We start from the raw sequence: 18,300 nt of genomic DNA on the forward strand, positions 1-18,300 counted from the left end.
ACATAAGAACCACTCTCAACAGAATTACTCTGCATCCCTTCTTCTTCCAACATTATCAATTACTTTCTGCTTTAATGAGCCAGACTGGAGGCATATTTCCTCCTTTTTATCTCCACTAAACTTTCCTCCTTTACCATCTAGATTTTGAAACCATAGGAAGAAATCATCTAGACTGCAGGACTACAGAAAAACCCTGCCTTCTTGTTATACTTTTAACTCCTTCTATTCTTTTTGGCAAAACAACAACAACAACAACAGCAACAAACAGGTCTTACCATTTGCCCTGAAGCTGAACTTACTTATATATACTATGTCCTCCAAATAGTATGGAACTTTTGAGAGCATGGACTATCTTTAACTTTACATCTATATCTCTAGAGTAAGTAAGTACTTAAGCACATAGTAAGTACTTAATAAATGGAAAATAGAGTTACTTTTAGAAAAATCAAATGTGGATATTCAGGACCAGGTGCCTACTACATGCAAACTTGGGAAATTTTACATTCAAACCTTGCTTTCTTGCCAATGTACTAATAAAAACTTTTGCCACTCTTTTATATTTCATAGAATCCTAAAAGCTCAGGACTGAATGATTCTTGCACTGAAGAGTAGACATCAATTTAAGATGCTGTCTTTTGAATATAGTTAGTAATATATATATATATATATAAAACATATAGTATAGTACATATATATAATATATATTATAGCATAATATATTATATATATGTAGTACATATATATTATATATACATATATATGTATATATATAATATAATACAATTCTCCCTGAATTGTACAGAAAACTCTGTGTAATGGTTTAGATAATAAAGGACAAAATGTCTATAACCAGTATGCTTGCTTTAAAGTTATGCAATGATTACATTTTTAATATTTTCTAGTTTTAAAACTCATATATACACAAAGGGAACCAAAAACTTGAAATAAGTTTCACCAATCCACTTAGCCACCATTTAAGGCCAGGGAAACACAAATTCTAATTCCACATTTTTCCCTTTTTCTTAACCTTTTTTGTGAGATGTACCTCTTTAATAGTCAATGATACCTGTAGATTCCTTCTCAGAATAATGTTTTTCAATGCATAAAACACAAAAATTACAAAGTAAATAAATTATACCAAAATAAATTATTACAATTTACCAATATCAGGTTAAAAGCCTGGTGATTTAAAAAAAATACTGAAATCCTGGGAAATCAGGAAAGCCTCAGTTCCTGTATCTTATCTATAAAGCCAGCGGGTTCACAGAAGTCAAAGAGTAGAAGAGGGACACCCTGCTTAGAGTATTTCTTAGAATTTCCAACTCTGATAAGAAGTTACAACTATATTCTTCACATGCACAGTCAGCCTCTCTACTTAATGTAATGAGAAGGTAATAAGGAAGATCCACCATTATTCATTCCATTATACTGGTGGCATAAGGCTGTTGAGATTCCTAGCAGGAATTATTAATTAGCCCTAGATGTGCATTATGAGGAATTTGTTGCATCAGTAAATACGTACTGGACTAAAAATGGCAAATAACCATATAAGGGCTGATAATGCCAAAGGGATTGTGTCAGGAATAAAAATGACCTAGTGATTTTTAATCTCAAAATATAGGTAGGAGAATTGAAAAGGATTACCTTTAAGACTAAAGTGGTGGTTCATTATTAACTTACCCATGAACATTTAGCATAATCTCATACTTCAGGGGTATTCTTAAAGTTATATTATTATCCAACAGACTGTCCATGTCCCATTCATTTTCACTAGAGAATCAAATTTAAAAATCCTGTTAGAATTCTTAAAATGCAAATTTTCTCTAAAGAGAATATATATATATATATATATATATATATATATATATATATATATATATTACATATATCTTGTGGTTTGTTTAAATAACACCTTTTGTTTTTAATTACAGATGTGGCCATTATTTTTATGATGGTGTTGACAAGAATTTGTGCTAATTATTTCAATAGTTATTCTTTGATTTTTTGTTCATTCAGTTTCCTGATAGATGAAATAATTAAGAATATTTTCTTTTTGACCCAAAATGAAAGTGTCATGCTCCTTATGTCTCTGTGTCCCCATCCCTAATCCTTAGAATGCTACACATACTTTTTACTAAGTACAACAATAATTCTTGAATAAAATTTACCAGGTAGCATTAATTGTAATGATGAGATCATCTTCTGCTTTGCTAAGTGAACTTGCATCCAGGAGAAAACTAAGATTTTCCTATAAAAAAACAGAATTTTGAATAAACAATTTTCCACATTCCAATAGTTGCAGATAAAGTAGAGGGAAAAATGTAGATAAAGACGGACGTTAAATACATCAAATAAAGTTTTCTCATCTAAACTAAATTTTTTTATTTAATTTTCTCAGTTATGTGGAGTATAGAACAAATCTTTTATTATTTTTAATGTTACCTTTATGTGGCACATGGCAAATAGCATATTTGATGACAATTTTAAGTATATAAAATTATGTACATTAGAAAACATTCACAAGAAAGCCCTACACTTAGAATAAAAGCAAAATGGAAGAAGATGAGATATCCTAAGATTTTGGAAGAAATATGAATCCTGTTGTTCAACAACAGTAAATAAAATATGTAGCAGAAAAAAGAAAAGGCAATTACTGAAGAATTTTCAAAGTCCCATCTGTCAATGCCCAAACATTGTACTGTCTTCAGCAAAAACAATCAACAAAACAGTAAAGAATGTTTTGTTAAATTTCTCACAATTCAAGCATATAGTAAATCCTCTTACAGTGAATTCTCACAAGAGTTTAATCAGGTTTTCAAGTCCATAACAATCCATAAGTAATCAGTTTTCCTTTTGTTATTTTTAGTAACAAAATATTATGCTTCTTTTTATGCCTGTACGGCATATAGGGTTCAAAACAAAACAAAAAAAAGTTTACCTTTGAAAGATGATCCATGTATATATGACCAACCCTACAGACAAGTTTCACTACACCCAAATTGGTTGTTACTTCACAATACACTTGTTTTTCTTCCTAATATTGGGGGAGGAATCAAAAATAGGGAAGATTTTAGTTTATTAAGGTTTTTAAACATTCTTTTATAAAAGCACATCTTTGACTATATTTCTACCTTTCCTAGAGGGACATTTCCTATTTAGTTTGAGTACTAAATTAAAAACAAAAACTTGAACTCCCTTGCTTTCTGCTAAACATTGCCCAAAATTCTGTCATCCTTCCCACATATACATGAACAAAATTCCCAACTCTCTAATCTGGTGGTCCACTTCTGTGTGACACTCTGCTTATTTATGGATTCATTTTTTAGTGAAAGTTTATGGAATGGGCTACAAAAATTACTCCCTTATCAGTCATTGTGTTTGATCTGTGATTGTGAAACAGAAAAAAATAATGAGGGTTTAAAACTCTGGTTATTTGGGGACTAAATGATATTAACATGTCACATGTTTTGATATTTTAGATCAGGCTATTTGAAGGTTTAGACCTTTGTCCACTCTTAATTCTTGACCAGGACTTTGTGATAATCAAGTACTTCAGAAGGAGTAAAGATTAGAGTCTGTGGATCCATAATTCAAGTGATTGAGTATTGTCAGTCTTTACCTTAAAAGGCTACCTTAGTTCTAGCATTTGGGGCCCTTGTCTTGTCCATTACTGCTGTCCCAGTAACTGGGTCCCCAATTTGTTTTCTGTGCTAATGTTCTTGTCTTAATATTCTACTTTGTAGAACAAGATAAAATTATGATTTCATCTTGTTCTTTTTGTACCTCTTAGAGACTTGACTATTGCCCCCAAAGCAAAATTTCTATGCCCTGGACTATGTCACCTGTTAAAAACCACATGTCTGGCTAGTGCCCTATCAGGATATCACCACACTGCTCTGCTGAAGGCAATATGTGGGTTTCAGCCACCTATGAAGACATCCACCTGCTGTCTCCAACTAGACCTTATTGATGTCAAATACCTACTTAGTCAATTTCTACTACTCTTGCTATTCTTCCTGGACATCTCCCCTAATTGTTTTTAATTGATTCTTTACTTAATTTGTTGAGGCCTTCTCAGACTGCATTTTTTACTCTGTCAAGCTCAGATACTGACATAAATGTGGATTAGCTAAAACATGAAGCTGAATTTTATTTCCAAATATTTGGAAATATTACACTCTTGAGAGCAAGTATAAGACAAGTTACATGCCTTAACTGAGAAACATTTAGTAATAATTTAAAGAACAATCTATATACTTTGCAACTTATTCCTTACCAGTTCTAAAATTTTAATGAAGTAAAGACCTTTGGGTAGATGAATGTGTAAAGTTGTATCATATGCATCATCTCCAGCATTAGTCAATGAAACATTCAACATTAATGTCTTCATACTTCCAACTGCAAGATAATTTTTGTTTTCATGTGGCCTAAAAATAATTCAATATTGGTTAAGTTCCATTTTTAAGAGTGTTAAATCCTATCTCCTGCCTTAAACATTAATATGAATTAATATATGGAAAATATTCTAGTAGTGAAACAATCTTTAATATGACATGTTTTAGGCCCAAATTCCTATAATCAATAATTCTTACATCAGCTAAATTTTCAAACTGATATAACAGATTTAACCTTTACTTACTTTTGCTAAGTCAATTGGGTTTGTGACTTGCCCAGGGTTACACAGTAGCTGACTTCAGGGTTGGTGCTCTATCCACTACATCACCTAGCTTCTCTTAGATTTGTCATATAAGCAAAATATTTTATTGGATAAAATCACACCAATTTATTTTCCATTTAATAAATTATTTACCTTTTGCATTTTAATAACTTTAAGAAGTATTTTGCTTCTGTGAAACTGGAAAATTCAAAACTTTTAAAATTCATTGTATGTGCATAATGAGCTATGGTAATAATAGATAATGTGTATATAACATTTTAAAGTTTAGCAAGTCTCTTTGGTAGGGATAGTCTTTTTGCCTGTATTTCTATTTTGAGTGCTTAGCCCTGATATATTGTAAAGTCCTTAAATGTTTTACTTATCTTTCAACCATACATACCTATACTTATATACATATTACTAAATCAATTGCTAATTTATCAGTATTATAACTAACATGATCTAATAAGTCAAATAATACTTCAGAAGTTAAAAAAAATAATAAAATTCCCTTTCATATGTTCTACAATCTTTTAAGTTCAGCCTAATTTCTTATGAAATGTTCTAGCAATGCCATTAAAAAAGATGACAAATTGTATTAAAATGAAGTATTTCACTTATTTTAATTAGTATAATATAAAAATACCACATCCTATATAGAACAGTCTAAGTTATGGCCAGAATTAGCTGCAGAATAAACATGCAAGCAAAAATAATACTTAGATACAACCCATTCTGGAATTGTTAGTCTATAATACAAGCTTTGTTTTAAAATACATTTTCATTCTCCTTAATTCTCCCATTTCAGCTCCAGAGGGTGAAACAATTCATCCTCTGAAGCTGTGAGTACAGAAAATTCTCAACTGACAGCTCCTGAATCCTTAGGGGGAGGGGAACAGGGAGCAGGTGAGGAAGCACAGGAAGGAAAACCTCCACTTTGGTTCATTGTCAGTAAAATGCACTATATAAAAATAATCATTTAAAGTACTAATACTATTTAAGAAAAAAAAAAGCCTATAGCTATCTCTTCAGGGTGAAGGAAACAGATTAAGCAAGAGTTACACTATTGTCCCAACTATAGGGAAAGGTTTGTCAATTTGACTTTTATTTGCAAGCCTTTGTCTCTCAGAGTTATATCTGCTAAGCAGAGGAGCTAAGTTAAAAAGGATAGAGGAAATGTGAGGGGACATCAGAGTCTCCCAATTTCCCCTTCTAGTATGTAATCATGTTACAAATGAAGGAACCTAAGAGGTTCTAAAAGTAAACTTTCATTTGACATTAAAGTTTAATTAAGACTTGTGGAAGAGCTGCCTAGAAATAGACATTTATAAAATATTCTGGCTGCTAACCAAAGCATTAGTCACTAAACACCTTTGGGAAAGAAGTTGGCACTTAGACAAACAGCAGAAGGTGAAAGCACTGCATAAACAGCGAGGTTCCAAGACAACAGCAAATTAAAGAAAAACACAATGTTAACATTTAGGAGCTGGAGCTTAGGTTTCCTTTACATTTTTTAAAGCCATTTTAACACATTACCATAATTACTCTTCCATCCATCCTTTTTTTGGGGGAAGGGTTCTATATCTTTCTGCATCTTGATTCTTTAACAAGAAGACATCAGAAAGATGCCCACCAGCTTATTCCAGGAGATACAATAAAGCACCAGGTGCACATCTGGGAGTGTGACAAAGCGGCACTCAAGCTTTTCCCTGGTAATCATATTTCATTCTTCATTAAGACATGCATAATGCATACTTGAAATTTACCAAGCCAACTAGATCCTAGAAGTTTAAACAAAGCGAGGTACTGTGTACATACGAATCATAACTTAATAAGCACAGGGTTCAGGTGGGGGTTAGTGGGGGAAAAAGGGAAATGGATTTCTGCTCTCCTATTTTTTAACTGCTCTGAGCTGAATGAATGGAATGGATGTCTTATTTGGAAAGAAATCTTTCCTGAGCTTCTGTATAATGAATATGCACTATCTAGACAAAATAGATGAGTACTTCACAGTTAAATAGTTTTTAATCAAGATACTAAGACAAAAGGTAATGTGAGGGTGATATCTCACACTTTGCTATGTCAAGGTATACAACACATTTATTTGAGTTAAAAAAAATTCCTGACTCTTGAGGTTAAAAGATTTGAGCTGTAGGAAAAAAATGTGTGCCTATATTCTCTTTTCACTTACTTGCTAATCATAAACAAGTAACACATGTGAAAGGTGAATTGCTAAGTGAGGTAAGTGAGTTAACTGGCATTGGATGGGCATTTCATTGAGGGAAGGTTATATTAATTGGAATCCCCTGTGCAGTCAAAAGAGAGAAGGAAAGAAAAGAATGGAAAAGGAGGATTTATAGGCTTAGTCAGATTATTTTTCTGCCTGTAAATCATAGAGTTATTCTTTTGGCCACTTTCCATTTCTTCCTCCTGATCAGAAACAGAGAAAGTGTTCAGCAACGAGAAAAACACCAAGTTTTGGAATCTGAGCCCAGCCTGTGCCCAACTCTGTATCTATCACCTGGTAAAATCATTTAACTTCTCTTACCCTCAGCTTCTTTATATGTAAAATGAGAGGGGTGGGCTAGATCATAGTAGCTTAAACTTTTTCCACTCATAACCAATTTCTCCTGAGAAATGTTTATATGACCCCAGGTATTAAATATATATAAAATAGGTTACAAATCAAACACTTATTGACAATAACTCATAATTTCACAACCCTCACATTCAGTTATGAGACCCCATTTGAGATGGTGATCCACAATTTAAGAAGCTATGGGCTAGATGACCTCTAAATTTCTTTCCACATCTTTGGCTCTCAGAGACTACTCAGAAAAAAAAACAACTATCTTCTTTCCTCTTCTAACATAAGAGACTGTCACCAAAGCATTTAATGCTGTACAATTCCCACAGAATACTCAAATTTTAATGGTATTGTTAATACCTGCTGTTGAATTTATAATTTTAGTCATGTAGCATTTAGCCAGGTCTCTTTGACAACCAAAGACCCTCTAAATGTAATTCATCACATGTACAAGGAGATGTTCAGTAAGAAGGCTCAAATTAACCAGGGAATGAATTAAATGAATTATAGGGCATTACAGTGGTAAAGTATACAATATGGGAAGGAAATAAGCATTAATATAACACCTTCTATGTGTCAGATATTAATTTTTTTATAGATTCAATCTTATTTGATACAGGATTAAGTCCATTTCTGATGTCTTCAGAAACTGATACTCTTCACTTAGTAAATGTATTTGATTAAAACAGGTTTATGGCTGTAGGGCACATAAATACCATTAGTGCCTATGGAGTTATACATAAGAGAATTTGTGGAACATAAGGCTAGGATTTTCATCCTGTTTCTGTTGCCTTTGTGGGACAAGAACACTTGTATGAAATGTTCTATATTTTACTAAATATACAAAGCATTCTGTCAGAGTGTTTCTAGAAAGCGATCAGAATCTCTTCCCTGAAAACACCTTAAATCAGTGTCAGATGCCTATCAGAAGTAGGCATTTAAACTCAAAAATAACACAAGAGTTCTAGTGCTTCCTGCTTTTATAACAGCACACATGGTGGGACTTAGTGACCTTTACACATTGACATACTAAACAATATATTAGCATCATCCATTCCATGGAATCACAAAATAAATCATGATAATATATTTATTTCAGAGACTGAGATTTAGAACTGGAAGTGCTGCTAAAGAAATATTACATAAACTTATAAACTAATGCTTATAATTTCCCAGAAGTGCTAAACTAGTTTTATTGTGCTATATCAATATTCCAAGAGCTATGAATTATCATTTAAAATTATCATAAGACTTAAGCTCAAGTTATGTGGTTTATGTTAAGGAAAACATGCTTAATTAAGTTTAGAATAAATGCGTAGATTAGATGTTCCAATAAAAGTATTTTAATTCTTTAGATATGAAGCATTATTATTGTTTGTATTTTCATATTCTATATTTTGCAAACCTATTAATTTGTAGAGCAATTAGAGGGACTTCATTCAAGAATGCCAAAGATGATTAAAGGATAGAATTTTAGAAAAAAGACTTGGTGGGGAATTTCCAAGCCCAGCTATTCTTGCTGAAAACCAGTGGAAGATGGGAATACAAAGCAGACAAAATGTTCTTGAAAAAGGCAAAGTGGGATGAGAAGGGTTGAAAATCACTCACTTAAAGAGCGAATATATTATGTATCAGGCACTGAGGATATAAAGCCATTTTCACTGGAATCAGATAGTGTAGTTTGTCAATTTGTATAATTGAGAAATAAACTCCAATAATCATCTGTGTAATGAGCTGGATTTCCTTGGTATAAAAATGGCAAGTTACTTAAGGCTACATAGGCCTGGTTTAAGTGAAAGAGAATTAATTTAGAGAAAACATTAAAGTTAAATATCGCAACATATTTAAGGCCGTTAGTGAAAGTATTATCAACAGAAGTATCATCAAGAACAGAAATGAAACAAACACTGAGAAATACATAGTGAGGAATAATCAAACATGACAAGGAGTGGAACCCATGATTAAATGTATTAGATTATTTAGACTTTTCCTATTTAAATAGGCCACAGAAGCCTGAACAAATACATTTTCATTGTGCTGCAGCTACAGGATATTCAAGTCTTTTCATTGTGAAAGACATGAGCATCAATTTGAATTTATGAATGTAATCTGATCCCATTTGAAACAGTAAGCTTCTTTTGTGGAACTGCAAGGAAGGATCTTAAGATGGGTGGATAAATATAAATTCCAACTCTATCTCCACTTCACTCAAAACCAAAAGCAGATAGATCCAAACTATGGAGAGTTCTTTTCCCAAATTCTGGCCTAACCCTGTAGCCCAATCTGATCAAATCTTGCTAATAACATAAGATGAAATGACAAGACTAAGGAATGTCTTATATACCCTTTTCCCAATGGTCATGAGTCTAAGCATCTTTTGTGTCACTGTGTTCTCTAGATACCTGGACACATTCATGTGATCTGCCGCTATACCCTAAGAACCATGAGACTTTTATATCTAAACTCTCCTCTTTTATTTCTCTTTGCTCCGTGAGACCTGAGACTGTCTTACTTAAAAAGTGCTTACTTGATCCTAATATTTCTGTTGTTTTCTGTGGTGTCACTTCACACCTTTAAGATGGGCTAAGATAATGATAGGAAAAGATAAAGATTAATGTTAGGGAATGTGGGAAAACTGGGATACTAACACACTGTTGGTGGAATTGTGAAATGATTTAACCATTCTGGAGGGCAATGTAGAATTATGCCCAAAGGATTATAAAAGTGTGCATACCCTTTGATACAGCAGTGTCACTAATGAGTCTATATCCCAAAGAGATCATGTACAAAAATGTTTGTAGCAGCTTTTTATGCTATTGCAAGGAATTGGAAAATGAATAGATGCCCATCAATTGGAATGGCTGAATAAATGATGGTACATGGATGCAATATTATTTTTCTATAAGAAATGATGAGCAGGCTGATTTTTAAAAAAGTCTGGGAAGACTTACATGAACTGATGTTGAGTGAAGCAATCAGAATACAATAACAAGATGATTATGTGATGATCAACTGTAATGAATTTGGGTCTTTTCAACAATTAGGTGATGCAAGGCAATTCCAATAGACTTGGGATGGAAAATATCATCTTCATCCAGGGAGAGAACTATGGAGACTGAATGTAGATCAAAACATATTTTCATTTTTTGTGTGTGTTTGTTTTTTTTCCCATATAATGATTTTTCCCTTTTGGTCTGATTTTTATGGAAATATGTTTATAATATTTGCACATTATTTAACTTAACATATATATATATATATATATATATATATATATATATATATATATTGTTTCTGATCCTATACTCATCCTCTTCTTGCCTAAACTTCAAAAAGCTGTCTACACTTAGGACTTCCATTTTCTCTCTTCCCTCTGAAACCTGGTTTCTAACTTCATTAATTCAAATTGCTCTCTCCTAATTGCCAAGTTGGTCTTTTCTCAATCTTTACCCCTCTTGACCTTTCTGCAGAAGGTCATCTTTGACACTTAATTATACTAGGTATCCTCTCTTTTCTAGGTTTTCATAACATTACTTTCTCCTTATTGTCCTCCTACCTCTCTTAACTTCTATTCAGTCTCCTCTATCAGGTTTATACCCCACTAACCATGAATGTGACCATATATCAGGCTCTGTCTTCTAACCTTTTCTCTATATTATTTTGTTTGGTTATCTCATTAGCTGCCACAGATTCAATGATCATTTTGTAGTTGATTCACAGATCTAATATAATCTAACCTCAATTTCTCTTCTAACCTGCAGTCTTGCATTACACCAAATACCTTTTGGGCATCTCACATATTGGTGTCCTATAGACCTCTCATACTCAGCATGTCCAAAACACAACTTATATTTTTCATTATATCCTCCTTTCTTCCCAATGTTTGTTACTGTGGAAGGCAACCCCATCTTCTCAGTCACACAGGATCACAATTTAGCATCTTCTATCCTCTTCCCATAACATCCAATTTTTTTTGTCAAATCTTGTTTCTACTTTTATATTAACCATATATATTTTATTTTCTTCATTCACAATTTCACTCTGATTCAAGTCTTTATGACCCCTCAGTTGGACTATTGCATAGTCTTCTGGGCAACCTATATTTGTGAAATAGAAATATATTCCACAGAACAAAACAATTCATTCAAAAATTCAATTGGACAAATACAAAAAGAAGTTAAAAAATGTAAATGAAGAAAATAACACTAAAATTCAGAATTGAACAAATGGAAAGGAATGATTGTATAAGGCAACAAGAATCAGTTAAGCAAAACCAAAAAAAATGAAAAAATTAAAAAAATGTAAAATACCTATTGGGGAAAACAACTGACCTGGAAAATAAATCTAGGAGAGACCATCTAAGGATTATTGGACTCCCTGAAATACATGATAAAAAAAGAGCCTAGACATTATTTTTCTGCATTAGTGTTGTTTGTACAAAAACTTTTCAATTTGATATAATCAAACTTTTCTATTTTGTAGTCAATGGTGATCTCTAGTTCGTCCTTTGGTCATAAATTTCTTCCTCTTCCACAGGTCTGAGAGATAAACTATCCTATGCTCTTCTAATTTATTTATAATCTCATTCTTTATGCCTAGGTCATGAACCCATTTTGACCTTATCTTAGTGTACAGTGTTAAGTGTGGGTCAATGCCTAATTTCTGCCATACTAATTTCCAATTTTCCCAGCAATTTTTGTCAAATAATGCCTTCTTATCCCAAAAACTGGGGTCTTTGGGTTTGTCAAACACTAGATTATTAAAGTTATTGGATGTTTTATCCTTTGAACCTAACCTATTCCATTGATCAACTAGTCTATTTCTTAGCCAATACCAGATGGTTTTAGTAACTGCTGCTTTATAATATAATTTTAGATCTGGTACAGCTAGGCTAGACACTATTTTTCAGGAAATTATCAAAGAGAAATGCACAGTCTTCTAATTGATGTCTTTGTCTCAAATCTTGCCCCTCTGCCCTTCTATTTATCTTTTACACATCTGGCATGATCTTCCTAAATGAATTCTGACCAGAGCACTCCACTGCCCCCTACACACACACACACACACACACACACACACACACACACACACACACACCCCTCTACTAGCTTCCTATTGCCCCAGGATCAAATTTAAAATCTTCTGTCATTTAAAACATAGCTACTCTTTTCTTACCAATCTTCTTATACTTTATTCCCTATCCATACAATTTACTATCCAAGTATATTGACCTGTTTGTTATTCCTCACACTTTCTCCTGATTTCATTCTATTGGTTGTCCCCCATGCCTGAAATGTTCTCCTTCCTCATCTGCTTATTTTTATGTCTTCCTTCATGAATCAACTTGAATCTCAACTTCTGCAGCACCCATTCCAGATCTCCTATTCCCCACTCCTCCATTGCTAGTGTCTTCTATCTAAAGTATATTCTTTTAATGCTGTTTATATCTTACATCTATATAATTATTTGTATGCCAACTTCCCCTTTAGAATACGAGCTCCTTACCTTCCTTTCTATCCCCAGCATTTTGCACAGGGCTTGGCTTAGGGTAAGCACTTAATAGATGCTTTTTTCATCTACTCACCCACTGATTCATGAATACTAAAATCTTATAGATTGTCTGGGTTGAAATTCCATTCAGCTACCACTTCCTTATATTAAGATAGTTTCACTTGTCACACCTGAATCACTACAGGATCTTAATAAATATGGCAGAGAAAAGGAGTGGAAACAATCTGAAATAAGGCTCTATGTTTCAGATGAAGGGAGAATAGTGTGTTTTAACTTAATTGGTGCCATATTCCCAATAATCTAAAGGAAATACTGAGGACATATTACATAGATGTCAGATACATATATAAAGTAAAATGGGCTTAGCATATATTTATCCACAGATAAACACTATTACTACTACCCTGCTATGAAATAGCTCTAAAATATATGAATATCTTAAAAATACCTTTGATTCTTAGATGAGTTAGGCAATTAATCTTGATTGTAATGTGCAACAAATTCAATAGGGATTTAGCATTTACTGAGGATTAGAACTAGAAGAGATTATTTAATATAACATTCTCATTTTATAAATAAACCAAGAAATGACTAGCCTAAGGGTTCACAACTATTAACATATCTGAATCAAGAAAGTCCTCCTAGTTCCTAGACTAGTGTTATTTCCATTTCACTAGGGCCTTTAGTATTTAATTATTCTATGAAAAATCAAATTTAAACTTTTCAACTTGGTTTATCTGTAGGCACTTTGAGTATTTACAGTATCATAAAAGTCAGCAGGACAGTGGACCTGACATTGTAATCCCAGCTAATGTTCTATGTTTTCACTCCTTTTTAGTGTTAATATCTTTCTGTTGATCATCTCTAATCTTGCTTTGGTAGCTAAGTAGTGTCATAATGTATATGGTGCTAAGTATAGAGTAGGAAGACTCATGGGAAAGTCATTTAATCCTGTTTGCCTCTGTTTCTTCATATGTAAAATGAGGCAAAAAAGGAAATGGTAAACCATTTCAGTATTTCCAAGAAAATCACAAATGGGATCACAAAGATTTGTATGCAATTGAAACAACTGAATATCCACAACAAATATGTTGCTTATACAGGGCAGTTCATTGATTTTCTTCCTAATTGTACTGAGCAAAGAATGCCTTATGCTTTTTGCTTTATCTATCATAGTTCTAGCAGATGGTATGTGCTTGATATGACCAAAAGCAAATGACTATGTTACAGAAAGCTTTAGTGTATTTCAAGTTTTCAAAAAATTATTAATGTTGGTGTGAAATTACCCATAATATTTATATAATCAAAACACTTCAAATCCTGACAGTGATCAACCATAACATTTATAATACTTACTTTGGAAATCCAATTTTTGCAGACACTTGTAGGTCAGCAGAACAATTTTCACGGCTGCAAAACCTTGCAAAGGTTATCTGAAAAGACAATATAAAAGAAGCAATCAAAGGCTTATTATCAATTTGAGATTCTTTTATAGAGTACCTAGAGATCAGTGCTTGACCCAATGGTATTTAATTTGTTTTTTTATAATTTTAATCAATGACATGGCAGGAGGCCTAAGTAACACACTTATGAAAATATACCAAATTCCTCAGACCAGGAGGAATAGCTAATACTATGGATGAACAATTACCCCCCCACCCCCAAAATAAACAAACAAAAAAAGTACCCAAAGCATAAAAATAAATACAACAATGATGAAGTTAGAACAGTGAGCCAAACTCAGTAATGTGAAATTTGAGATATTTGGAAAATGCTTAGCAGAGTGCTGGCATACAGTAAGTGCTTGATAAATGTTTGTTTGGTGTATTTGTGGTGTGTGGTTGTTGCTGTTGTTTTTTTTGTTTGTTTGTTTGTTTGTTTTGTTTTGTTTTGTTTTTTGTTTTTTTTTTTTTTAGATTTTTTAATTCATTTATGCTCATTGCAAGAAAATGAATGAAACAAAAATTATTGGTGGTTTATTACTTGTATTTCCAATATAAGGTTTATATTAAGATAAAGCACCTCTAAATTAACCTTAAAAGGTAAAAGACGTCCCCAACAAAGTGAAGGAATTACTATGATGGAAGGCTGGACAAATTAAAAATAAAAATTGTTCAGGCCCCTTGGGGAATTTAATCTTTACTGAGATAGAAAAGACTTTTGTCCTGAGTTGTTACCTTTCCTTGATACCTTGTTTCAGTTACTATAAAAATGAATCAGTTTATTTATAATCACTTAAGTCTCACATTCAAATCTCATTTCAAATATGTGGGCAAGTCACTTTACCTCTCTGAGTCTCAGTTTATTTATATTATAAAATGGTGTTCACTTTTATGACCTCTAAAGAGCTTTCCCAATCTAAAATTACCTATGATACCATGATGTGCTTTTTGTGATACTTGCAGCTGAGAATGAATATGGGCTATATATGACCTCTTGAGGTCTCTCAAATTCTAAGTTCCTATTTGCTATGAAAATGTTTTAATTAGTGCCACTATTCTGCCCAAATATATTCAGCTGGCTGTATCTTTCTATAGTTGAAGAGTAAAGACTCAAATGTATATATTTGAGTCTATAAAGAACTGTTAATAATACAAAAAAACTTGTACAAACTAGCATAAGCAATGAACATAGGGAACTTAACATCAGATTTATTTTTAAAAAATTGTACAGAGATGGAGATGGGAAGCACAGCATGAAACTGAAAAAGAGGAATTACTGAGTAACAAAACCATATGACTATGAGCAATAGATTCTAACAAAAGATCTGTTAAACCAGAACAGGAGCTCAGGGTATTTTGCGTAAGCAAATAATTCTAACACAGAAAAGATGCCACTTTGAGTTCCTTTTTATCGTTTCATCATAGAGCAGAGTAAATAAAAGTTTCATATACATATTCATATATTTAATGTATTTTTACCATATGAGCATAAAAAAGGGGAAACGTTCTTAAAAAGTTTTGGTTTTTTTTGGTAAGAATAGCATCAGTATACAAGACAAGATATGAATTACTACATATAAATGTTTTTAAAGGAAGAACTCATATAAAAATTCCTCATTTTAAGTTCCATGAAATTTCTAAAGGCCTCTACTAAAAATAAAAATAAAGGAAAATATTCCAACCTTTTCTTTAATTATATCTTTTTCTTTCTTCTGCTGAAGAATTGGCTGAAGAGGTGAAAATCCATCAATGCTGCTTTTACTGATCACATGATGCCCAAGTTGATAAGATGCTTCAACATGAATTGGAGTAAGGATATCCCTTACATCTTTCTAAGAAAATTGGAAATTTTATTACTTGCTTAATAAATATATAACCACAACAGAAAATTCAAAACACAAGAACTTTTTTCTTATACAAAAGAATACCAAAAACCAAGATATTTTATTCACATTTGTTTCACCAAAACTTTTTTCTCCCTTAACATAAAATTATGATCAGGCACACTGAATCTGGCTACTAAGGTAGGATGAGGTTAGTGAATACCTTGAACTTGAAAAAATTAGGCAGCAGTGGGTTAAAGTTGATAGGCTGTCTACTTTAAGCCCAATACCAATGTACTGAGCCACTGAGATAAGGGGCAACTACCAGATAGCCCAAGAAAAAACAAAGATACTCCATTGCTAACCAGTAGCAGTAATTCATGACTAGTTGCTGCACTTCCAGTCTGAGCAAGAAAGGGATACCTAGTCTCAAAAACAAACATAAAACAAACAAAACAAAATTTATGGATTCTAAATTGGAGATTATGTCATTTAGGGGGATAGCTAATCCAGAACTACCTCAGCTGCTGCTACCACCCCTGCGGCCATTATGCCAACCCATCAGGTCCTGCTAGTGAATGGGAAATCCAAAATGGAGGACAAGAAGTTTGGGAAGCATTTTAGACCCACCTTACACACACACACACACACACACACACACACACACACACATACATACACACACACACAATCATACACATCTTGCCTTTCATGAGAAGGGCAGCAATTCTGAAGCAAAGCAAAATTATGAAGATAGTGTCTAGCATTCCATTTTAGAAAATACAACATAGCATCATGGCACTGGACCATTAAACTATCCCTGACAGCTGTATACTTGGTGTGGTTGTGAGACAGTTAAAGGGTAATGAGAACCATTAAGGAATTCCTTTTAAAAAATTTCAGATATTCCTATTGAAGAATGTCAATGATGCTTGGATCTGTACCAAGAACACATTCAGACTAGAGCTGCAAAACTTTTTTTGAACTTTCTCTTCTCCAGATACCCATAATGCTTCCTTTTCTTTGCCTAATATTATTCATACTCTTTCTTCCAAAGTCCTCAAAACACTGCACATATCATACACAAATCTTGTTTCAAGGCCATGGTTAGTAAACATCATGGTGAGGGTGGTGGTGATGATGACAGCATCACCATTTTTAGTGTTTTTTTATGCTAGTTCTAATTGCCAGGAAAACACTGGAGTTGCACCAGCAATACTTTAGAAAGCCTAAGTTATGCAAAAAAGGTGTCTTTTTTTTTTAAATGTACTTCTGAGTTGTTCTTGTAACCCAAAGTAACTCAAAGAATTAAAGGAGAATGCAGCAGCTGTGTGTACAGATGTTCCAATGCCTCATTATAGAATAAAGCTAAGAAAAAAATTTTAACAAAAAAAGAGATTATGCTATTCATATGTTATTTTCCTTTCCACCAGAGGGAAGACATCTGTAAAATAGGACAGATGGACTAGATGATCCACTTTCCTAGATGTATTTCCTCTTCTAGGGGATCATAAATGATTTTCCTAAGTAGGATTCCAAGTCAATTCTTCAATCTAATTCTGGTGCTCTTCCCATTATGCTATGATGCCTAGGGAAGAGTGTTTTGGCACCACACAGAATTTGAATTTGAGGGAGTGAAGAACATAATTTTATTTATATGTATGTCAATTTGATTTGATTGTTTGATTTTATAGAAAATTAAGTTGCTCCCTAATTGCCATTATTGCCCATTTTTATGGATAGGTACATCTTCAGTTTTAAAAATATCCAAAATTCTAAACTGAGAAATTAAATAAATGTCAGGTCTTGCTCTTGGCCTTGTTGGATTCATTTAGATTTGATATCTTCTTGAAATCAGTCAGAGTTTCCCTGGACATCAAGATGATGATCAGATTATACATTGTTATCCTCTAAAAAAGGACTGAATTAATATTATCTATTTCAAGTTTAAGTCAAAAAGGAATTCCTTATAAGTTGGTGGATCCTCTGGATGTTCCTGATGCTTTTATTTGAGTATGGAATTTTACTAAATGCATCAAGCCCTAGAATGTTGTAGTCTCCTACAGAGTATCTATGACTAAACACTCAAAAATATTTCATCTATCCATACTATAAAAACAAAATGGATGAGGAATTCAAGTTGCCTAGGTTATGTTGGCCAGCTAGATAGATAAACCCAAGATTTATCCATTAGGATACATATCCTAGATAGACACTGTGAATTGGGCCAGTCATGAACAGGAAGAAGATAACTTATGGACAAATTGTAAAGTTATTTTA

At 32.9% G+C, this 18,300-nt stretch overlaps 2 protein-coding genes across 5 annotated transcripts in view; one reads left to right on the top strand and one right to left on the bottom strand.

Annotated features, from left to right (window-relative positions):
* The window catches only part of CERKL (ceramide kinase like), a 243,043-nt gene that overhangs the window by 200,576 nt on the left and 24,167 nt on the right, over positions 1–18,300 (top strand). Inside the window, exon 14 of one of the 3 annotated variants that reach the window (XM_031960372.1) lies at positions 15,919–16,242. The exons of the other annotated variants lie outside the window; for them this stretch is intronic. Within the exon in view, the coding sequence (XP_031816232.1) occupies positions 15,919–15,928 (10 nt within the window). The 3' untranslated portion in view covers positions 15,929–16,242. Of the gene's footprint in view, positions 1–15,918; positions 16,243–18,300 lie in introns of those variants that run through there. 3 annotated transcript variants of the gene reach the window in all.
* The window catches only part of ITGA4 (integrin subunit alpha 4), a 92,793-nt gene that overhangs the window by 10,792 nt on the left and 63,701 nt on the right, over positions 1–18,300 (bottom strand). Inside the window, exons 16-21 of one of the 2 annotated variants that reach the window (XM_003764019.4) lie at positions 15,880–16,029; positions 14,112–14,188; positions 4,277–4,427; positions 2,939–3,034; positions 2,169–2,248; positions 1,681–1,770 (exon numbers count right to left, since the gene is read on the bottom strand). In XM_003764019.4, the coding sequence (XP_003764067.2) occupies positions 1,681–1,770; positions 2,169–2,248; positions 2,939–3,034; positions 4,277–4,427; positions 14,112–14,188; positions 15,880–16,029 (644 nt within the window). Of the gene's footprint in view, positions 1–1,680; positions 1,771–2,168; positions 2,249–2,938; positions 3,035–4,276; positions 4,428–10,320; positions 10,360–14,111; positions 14,189–15,879; positions 16,030–18,300 lie in introns of those variants that run through there. The other variant, XM_031960371.1, reaches the window with a different exon arrangement.

Source organism: Sarcophilus harrisii, chromosome 3, assembly GCF_902635505.1.
Source record: "Sarcophilus harrisii chromosome 3, mSarHar1.11, whole genome shotgun sequence".
Taxonomy (NCBI): Eukaryota; Metazoa; Chordata; class Mammalia; order Dasyuromorphia; family Dasyuridae; genus Sarcophilus; species Sarcophilus harrisii.